Raw genomic sequence first — 7,873 nt, forward strand, 5'->3', positions numbered from 1 at the left:
CTACCCTATTTTCGGTGATTTTTGTGTGAGAATATTATTAAAAATAAAAGCAGGAAAAAAAAAAAAGACCCTTGTGTTTGATGATGGCTGTGAAGCTTATCAGTTGAAGGGTCGAGGGACTGACGGGAGGGCGATGCAGCCCCTGGAGGTGGCGAGCCCCTCCCCGGAGGAGCCTGTGGAATGTCCAGAACCACAGTCTGCTCCTTAGGATGAGGATGCCTAATCCCAGAGCTGCATTCCAGGATAAGGTAGTGGGGGGCGGGGTGGGGTGGGGAGAGCCTGCCCGGGGGAGGGGCAGGAAAGAGGGCTATAAGGACTGCAGCCATGCGGGGCGGAAACCAACCAGGCCATGGCGGAGGTCCCCGGAGCCCAGCGCCCCGTTGTCTCTGGCGGCCCAGAGCCCCGGGATCCCCTAGATTGCTGGGCCTGTGCAGTGCTAGTAACGGCTCAGAATCTGCTGGTGGCTGTTTTCAATCTCCTCTTGCTGGCGCTGGTGCTGGGGACCATCTTGCTACCTGCTGTCACCATGCTAGGCTTCGGCTTTCTCTGCCACTCCCAGGTAAGCATGTGCCCCAAGGGGTGTGAGTGAGTGGTGTGTGGGCGGGTGGTCTTTGAGCCACAACATCCCTAAGTGGGCTGTTTCCTCTTGGGCAGAGTGGCCCATTCTGATGTGTCTTATCCGCACAGTTTCTGCGCTCTCAGGCACCCCCTTGTACCGCGCACCTGCGGGACCCAGGCTTCACTGCCCTGTTGGTCACCGGATTCCTACTGCTCGTGCCGTTGCTTGTGCTTGCCCTGGCTACCTACCGCCGCCTCTGCCTGCGCCTCCGCCTGGCCGACTGCCTCGTGCCCTACAGCCGAGCCCTCTACAGGCGGCGGCGCATCCCACAGCCGAAGCAAATCTCGGTCTCACCAGGCTCACGGTCTGTTCCCACACCGGGAAAGGTCTGGGTCTGAGGTGCTTATAGTCAAGAATCCTGTCGATTGCCCTCCTGGTCTCTCAAGGACTTGAAGCAAGCCCAGGAGTGTACTGCCCAACCCTGCCCCTTACCGATGCCTGAGTCAGATCCTAGCATCCCTTTGATGGAACAGCAGAATGTGGACACAAAGCTGGCGAAAATCCCCATGTCCTAGAAAATTCATTCACATTTGATTCCTGAATCTTTGGGCTGGACCCTGCACATCATCTTTCCCTTCCCTAGTGTAAACAGGAGAGCTGGACCTTGTGCCTTCCTTTTCTCGTGCAGCTCCTCCATAATTTACGGGAATGAGGGACAGGGCTCGAGAAGAAACCATCACAAATAATAAAAAATTTATAAAATGAATGCACTCTGACTACAGGGGTGGCACATAGCCAATCGCCCCTGCCCAGGGCTCAGAAGTAGGAAACAAATGCTCAAGACTACAAATGGGCAAAGCAGAGAGCATCTTTCGGCATCCTGCCTTTCCTTATCGCATTAGTCCGTTCTTCCTGGTCAGACCCCAGAGTTCTCTGGCCCTGACCCCAAAGTCACTTCCCCATTAATAGCGCAGAGAGGGCCTTGTTTCGGCTGCCTACCCAGCTCCCCTTGGGGACCCGAGCCCGTTCTCTGACCCCAGCTTAAAGGAACTAAGTGTTGCCAGGCCGGGGTGGGAAACAATGGGTCTTCCGGAGCAGGATGACACCCCTTCCCGCTACAATCTGAAGCAGGATCGTGGGAGGGAAGATGGAGGGGCCCACCCTAGGGCCTGTTGCCTTAAGCTCATAACTTGAGGGAGGGTTTGGAACTCCAGGACATTAGGTTGAAGGGGCAGGTTGAGGACGCTCCTGAACTCAGATGAACCTCTAAGTGTGAGATGTGCCATCCCTACCCTGACATTGGTCCTACACACAGACACGGGCCACTTTGGTCATAGGGTTTAATGGTCTCAAAGAGAAGTGCAATCGTGGTCAGAGATACGGGCCCCCCGACAGACTCTCCCTTTGGACTTCAATAGAAACGATGTGGTGTCCTGGTACCATGGCCAGACCCAGCACACGGGGTTCCCCCGCAGAAAATGAATCTGGAAAAAAAAAGAGTCAGAGTATCAGAACAGCAGGCAAACATCGGTCTCGCCCCAGAAAATAAGGGGTGCAGTTAAGGCCCGCAAGAGGAAATGCCTTGCAGTGAATTTCCGCCGCATTCCCGAAGAGATAGGTGTGTATTTCTTGAGCACTGACCAGAAGGCTTGAGGAACTCTTGCGCAGAGCCCAGGATGACGTTACAGTCGCGATCGGTGCACAGGAAGCAGCCAACTAGTGTCCTTCCATCTGTCATACGAATACGCATGGTCTTGTTGAGCAGTGCCTCTAGTTGCTGCCGTGCACGCGCTGCTGGCGAGTCCTCCGGTTCCCCATCAGAGTCCTGTTAGAGCAGGACAAGCACTCAGACGCCCAGTGTCTGCAGCACTCATAGAACCACAGTTCCCAGCTGCCCTCGCGGCGTGGCCCGAAGCCCGTGGGCTGCTGGGAACTGCAGTTCCCTTTACCACCCTCACCACCCGTTTCTCCTCCCCGCCCGGTGCCGCTGCCCGACTCTTCCTCCAGAACCCGAGCCCACGCTAACCCCGGCGCTGGAGCTGCTCTGACGCCGACTGCAACAGCCATTCTCCTCTCGTAGTAGCATGGTCGGCCCAGCTCCGGCCATTGGCCCTGGGACCTCCTTTGGGCCTTAAACTTCCTAAAAGCGTTTTTGGGGTCGGCGCTTCAGATCTCGCGAGTGCTCCCAAGCGCTTTCGTGAGATCACAATTCTTCCTCGTCTCCGGTTCCGCCACTACAGAGATCTCGCGAGATTTTATTTCATGCAAGGCTCCTCGATGCCTACTAGGCTAGTAAAAGAATATCGCGAGAACTTTACCTGAAATTTCTTAAACAGCTTTTAGAAACGCTTGAAATTTGGTGATTTATAAGCCCTCCATTCTAGTCTCTTCGTCGATATTTTCTGTTACCCCTAACTCATCTAGCCTACGCTCCATTATGAAACGGATTGTCTTCATTTCCTCTAAGAATGAATTCAACAACCGTATGCTCGATGCCGGAATCCAGAATGTTTCCGGTGAACAGTGGCAGCCCAAGCCCCGCCCTGCTTACGTATATTTAACTCCAGTGGACGGTGGCCGGTAAAGGACAATGGTTTCCATGTCAGCGACAAACGCACTCCTGGTAGTTCTTGGACCTGATAGTTTTAAGATTGCTGAGGAGCGAGAAAGTAGCTGAGGGAGCCTGTGCCTCTTGTAGAACAGGAGCCATGCCGCGCCGGGGCCTAGTGGCGGGGCCAGACTTTGATAACTTTCAGCGTCGGTATTTCACGCCGTCAGAAGTAGCGGAACACAACCAGCCCGAGGACCTATGGGTGTCTTACCTGGGATTTGTTTACAATCTAACACCGCTTGTACAGGAATTCAAAGGTAACGGAGGGACACACGCTAGGGAAGGGCTGGAGAGCTGGTTCTGGCACTTGGGTTGCCGGCCGTTGACGGCCTCTGTTCCTTTTTAGGGGATCTACTGTTGAAACCCATCTTGGAGGTTGCAGGCCAGGACATTAGTCACTGGTTTGATCCAAAGACCAAAGACGTAAGTGCTGTTGGAGTGTGGGGTTGTTGGAAGCGGCACTGGAGAGCGGAGAAGGGATGGCGGGGGAATAACTAGAACTCGAAATAGTGATTGCTCCTATCCTTCTCTCCAAACCCTTGCTTTTGAAGATTCGCACGCACATAGATCCACTGACTGGTTGCATGAGATACCGCACCCCGCGGGGCCGCTTCGTGCATATCCCGCCTCCTCTGCCCCGTTCAGACTGGGCCAATGATTTCGGAATACCCTGGTGGAAGGGGGCAAATTACCAGGTGGGGCGGCTGTCTGCCCGGACCCGGAACATCCGTATTATTAACACTCTTACAACGCAGGAGCATACACTGCAGGTGAGATCTGGTGCCTGGGGACATACTAGAGGAACCAGAAGACTTCTGTGTCTTCTTCCCTTAATATTAACATGACAGAGGAAAGCAGATGATCCTGGTACCCAGAGTTGGAAATTCTAGAAGTATGTTTGTATTACAGCTACCACAGTCTCCTTCATAGATCTAGGCCAGCATCTTAGTGATGGTGGTCCTTGGAAGGGTTTATATGCTGTTATGGATCCGTTGTAAATGAGAGGCACCGGCTTTGACTATTGAGTCATTTATTTGTTAGAAGTGATAGGACTGTGGTGTCTTTATAGTATACTGTAGCTTTAACTTTCCTTACTAGGACTATGGGGTGCCTGAAAGGTGCTGTCTGCTAATAGAGGCACTCTTCATTCAAGCTCTGTTGTTTCTTGCAACTGATTCTCTTCTATTGTTCTTCCCAAGTTTCCTTAGAGCAAATCCTGAAAGATCTAGGTATAAGGACCCTACTGGCTTTTGGGGAGTGTGTGTGTGTTCCACACAGAATTGTAGAGGTGGATACTTCTGTGTTCTTTAGGTGGGGGCTCTGGAGTCAATGTGGGAAATCCTACACCGCTATCTCCCCTATAATGCACATGCTGCCAGCTACACATGGAAATACGATGGGAGGAATTTGAACATGGATCAAACCCTGGAAGAAAATGGGATCCGGGATGAAGAAGAAGAGTTTGACTATCTTAATATGGATGGTGCACTTCACACACCTGCGATACTGCTCTACTTCAATGATGACCTCACAGAGCTATAGGAAAGGAGATGTGCATGTAGACTCAAGATGTTTGAGTTTGCCTCTTTCTATGCCTTGAGGAAAAGAGGTGTGGGTCTGTGGGGCCTGGGCCTACACCTCCGTTCCCTGCTGGGAATCAGCCCGTGGTTCTTGTGCCTTTCTGACATGTAAGGGCCTTATCCCTGGCTCCTTTGCTCATGGGTGATTTGCTCAAAGAGTATTAGAGGGATCCTAGGGGAGAGTCCCTAGAACAGAGGGGACCTAGAGTCTCTCAAGAATGTGAGGAGGAGGTAAAGCTGAGGCAAAACTTTTTAGTAGTAAGAGAGAGAAAGACACACAGGCATGAAGGGATGGAAGAACTTTTTTGGCAAAGGTGAGAATGAGATGTTTGTAGGAAGGAGACAAGGATTTGGAAATTAGCATTACCAATCGTAGATGGTAGGCTGACTTCCTTTCTAAAGGTGTTTACTAGTTGATGCCCCAGGAAAAGTGAATGCAGTTAGTTTAGGATTGAAATCATGCTGGAGTTTTACACTGTTCAGTACAGCTATCCTATAAGGTGAACGCGTCCATGCTATCTCACAGGTAATTCCTTAGGAATTTACAAAGGTTCAGTAGCACAAGTGCACATTTATGAGTTATGGTAGAGCCACAATGCACACGCCTGTCCGACTCTGAAAGTCTCTGTTAGCCTTGCCTAATGCTGACATTTCTAATGGCTTCTCTCACACTGAGTATTTGGAATGTAAGCTTGTCCTAGGCTTGTTGCCTGATGGGGAAATGTAAGCCTATTGTGTACTCAATATTTACTGTGTTTGAAAGGAGTTGATTAAGAGCGTACTCTAGAGATAGAAGCAGGGAAGGCTAAACTTCAGCCCAGCACTGGCTACTGAGGCTGCTTCCTTGTTGATATCATAAGATTTCTGACTGTTCGGGTATAAGAAGATAGATATTTGGTGACTCCAGAAAACAACAGAATGGAGAAAGGGCCTGTGAATCAAGACATTGTTGTGAGGGACCCAAATGGCAGCACCTTCTTTTTCCAGTAGGCCTTGCCACTAACAGACAGCAAGGAAGACAAAGTTGAATTTGTCAAATGGTAACCCCAAAAGAGGTTTGTTGTGGTCAAAAAGAGGGGAACTAAGAGAGGCAGACAACTCTCATAGTGACTGGCTACATCTGGTTCCCTTTATCCCTAACAGAGGAGGGGAATTAAGAATAACTGATAAATTGAGCCAGGCGTGGTGGCTTTAATCCCAGCACTGGGGAGGCAGAGGCAGGTGGATCTCATGAGTTCCAGGTCAGCCTGGTCTACAAAACAAGTTTCAGGACAGCCAGAGCTACATAGAGAAACCCTGTCTCAAAACCAACCCAACCCAACCCAACCCAACCCAACGACATAGTAACTGGAAAGTGAACTTCCCTGCAGTAGCAGCAGCAGCAGCAAGGAAATATGAGTCAAGGAGCTTGCATCCTCCCAGCAGTGGCTCTGGCTGCAGGGTAAAGTTCCATGACCTCATGAGACACTGGTGGGATGCACTGTCTCAGAGGGTGACTGGGAAGCATGAACAAATGTGGGCTCAAACTCTTGATGTCAGTGATTTCTTAATCTACTCATGGTGAAGACTTTCACTTAGTCTCATGCAGCCTAACAGCCCACAAATTGTTTGAATCAATCAGTCGTGATATTTAGTCAGCTTGCAAGTGATCTATGTGTGTTCTTATTTGTTCTTCTGAGTCTTAAACTATTTGAGAGCCAAAGCAGTTCCTCCCATGACATCCTCAGGGAATGTTCTGGCGTGTGCTTGTTCTGCCCAAGCTTGTCTCTTTTCCAGGACATCCCACTTGTAGACTTTTTTTTCCTGGGATGGGTGGTGGTGGTGGTGTCTCATTATGTGTGTGCGGGGGGGGGGGGGGGGGGCGCGGGTCTCATTATGTAGCCTTGACTGACCAGGAACTCAGAGGCCACTTGCCTATTCACAACTTTTTGATAGAAACACACACTCCTTTTCCTATTTGTCCAAGCACTCATCAATTCTGTTTCTAAGAATCTTTGGAATTTGTTCTTTTGTCTAATATAATAACCATCTTTGTCTCAGATTACTGGGAAACTTCCTGATATTAAATTTCTACCTCTGCCTTCACAAACCTAAATCTTAACTTTCTGCCCTAGATGTTTAGTAGGTTGGTCATGTGTTTGGAATAAAGCCCTAAATTCAAGAAGCCTTGCATAAATCAGGCCCTCCCTCCTTGCCCATGGCACCCCTCACAGTCCTCCTTGGCCTACAAGCCATGAGGGCTCTTTTTGCCTCAGTTAACACAGAAGCTGTTCTCAGTGCACCATACCCTTCTATTCTGCACCTTGGTTATCCTAACCAGGTTTTTTCTTTGTCTTTTTTGGCCCCACCTCAGCAGTATGCATTTTTCTGTGTTCTTATTATCACTCTAAAATTATGTAGACTGGCCAGGCAGTGGTGGTGCACACCTTTAATCCCAGCACTTGGGAGGCAGAGCGGGTTTCTGAGTTCAAGGCCAGCCTGGTCTACAGAGTTCCAGGACAGCCAAGGCTATACAGAGAAACCCTGTCTCAAAAAAGCAAAACAAAAAACTATGTAGACTGGGTGAAAATGGCTGTCTGCTAGATTGTAAGCTCATGGGGGCAGAAACCTCACTCATTTCTGTATTCTCATTGCTGAGCACATAGTGCTGCTCAATAAATATGACTGAATGAACTCAGATATCAAGGTATTCATCTATCTGCAATACTAGTGGGTCTGGTGTGTCTTGAAGGCAAGGTGGGACTAGGACAGTAGCATGCCTGGCCCTATTCTGTGGTCTCAACCCACAGGGGTGTGTGTGTGTGTGTGTGTTTTCTCTTTCTTTCTTTCTTTCTTTCTTTCTTTCTTTCTTTCTTTCTTTCTTTCCTTCCTTCCTTCCTTCCTTCCTTCCTTCCTTCCTTCCTTCCACAGAGCCAGGACTCAAAATTACCCTGCAATGGCAGGAGAGATAGTTGTGGGTGATCCACTTGTGATTTCCTCTATGGCCACCAGGTGGCTCTAACAACTAACAAGTCAGGAGAGTAGAGCCGTGAAACCAATGTCAAAGAAGTTAGACTTGAAGGGGCCACAGAGGGGAAGTCAGGGGAGGGTAGTAGGAAGAAAACCTACACGGCCACCACTCTG

At 49.9% G+C, this 7,873-nt stretch overlaps 3 protein-coding genes across 3 annotated transcripts; 2 read left to right on the plus strand and 1 right to left on the minus strand.

The window, feature by feature from the left end:
- The first annotated feature begins 310 nt into the window (after positions 1 to 310).
- Positions 311 to 1,325, plus strand: Tmem88 (transmembrane protein 88). Its single transcript, XM_034507575.2, has 2 exons — positions 311 to 559; positions 688 to 1,325. The coding sequence occupies exons 1-2, from the start codon at positions 350 to 352 to the stop codon at positions 955 to 957; spliced, it is 480 nt and encodes a 159-aa protein (XP_034363466.1). The 5' UTR covers positions 311 to 349; the 3' UTR covers positions 958 to 1,325.
- A 560-nt stretch (positions 1,326 to 1,885) lies between these two features.
- Naa38 (N-alpha-acetyltransferase 38, NatC auxiliary subunit) lies at positions 1,886 to 2,820 on the minus strand. Its single transcript, XM_034507576.2, has 3 exons — positions 2,586 to 2,820; positions 2,201 to 2,384; positions 1,886 to 2,043 (listed from the first exon to the last, which is right to left on the minus strand). Exons 1-3 carry the CDS (start codon positions 2,664 to 2,666, stop codon positions 1,931 to 1,933), a joined length of 378 nt encoding a protein of 125 aa, XP_034363467.1. The 5' UTR covers positions 2,667 to 2,820; the 3' UTR covers positions 1,886 to 1,930.
- A 50-nt stretch (positions 2,821 to 2,870) lies between these two features.
- Cyb5d1 (cytochrome b5 domain containing 1) lies at positions 2,871 to 7,429 on the plus strand. The gene is made up of 4 exons (XM_034507574.2): positions 2,871 to 3,427; positions 3,517 to 3,593; positions 3,722 to 3,940; positions 4,482 to 7,429. Exons 1-4 carry the CDS (start codon positions 3,268 to 3,270, stop codon positions 4,710 to 4,712), a joined length of 687 nt encoding a protein of 228 aa, XP_034363465.1. The 5' UTR covers positions 2,871 to 3,267; the 3' UTR covers positions 4,713 to 7,429.
- The last annotated feature ends 444 nt before the right edge of the window (positions 7,430 to 7,873 follow it).

The sequence above is a fragment of the Arvicanthis niloticus genome, chromosome 6 (genome assembly GCF_011762505.2).
Source record: "Arvicanthis niloticus isolate mArvNil1 chromosome 6, mArvNil1.pat.X, whole genome shotgun sequence".
Classification (NCBI taxonomy): domain Eukaryota; kingdom Metazoa; phylum Chordata; class Mammalia; order Rodentia; family Muridae; genus Arvicanthis; species Arvicanthis niloticus.

Coding starts and splice junctions, on each gene's coding strand:
- Tmem88 (XM_034507575.2), top strand. CDS start 350: ATGGCGGAGGTCCCCGGAGCCCAGCGCCCCGTTGTCTCTGGCGGCCCA. Junction 560..687: donor GCTTTCTCTGCCACTCCCAG/GTAAGCATGTGC, acceptor TTATCCGCACAG/TTTCTGCGCTCTCAGGCACC.
- Naa38 (XM_034507576.2), bottom strand. CDS start 2,666: ATGGCCGGAGCTGGGCCGACCATGCTACTACGAGAGGAGAATGGCTGT. Junction 2,385..2,585: donor AGAGCAGCTCCAGCGCCGGG/GTTAGCGTGGGC, acceptor CTGCTCTAACAG/GACTCTGATGGGGAACCGGA. Junction 2,044..2,200: donor AGAGTTCCTCAAGCCTTCTG/GTCAGTGCTCAA, acceptor TTTTTTTTCCAG/ATTCATTTTCTGCGGGGGAA.
- Cyb5d1 (XM_034507574.2), top strand. CDS start 3,268: ATGCCGCGCCGGGGCCTAGTGGCGGGGCCAGACTTTGATAACTTTCAG. Junction 3,594..3,721: donor TTGATCCAAAGACCAAAGAC/GTAAGTGCTGTT, acceptor TTGCTTTTGAAG/ATTCGCACGCACATAGATCC. Junction 3,941..4,481: donor CGCAGGAGCATACACTGCAG/GTGAGATCTGGT, acceptor TGTGTTCTTTAG/GTGGGGGCTCTGGAGTCAAT.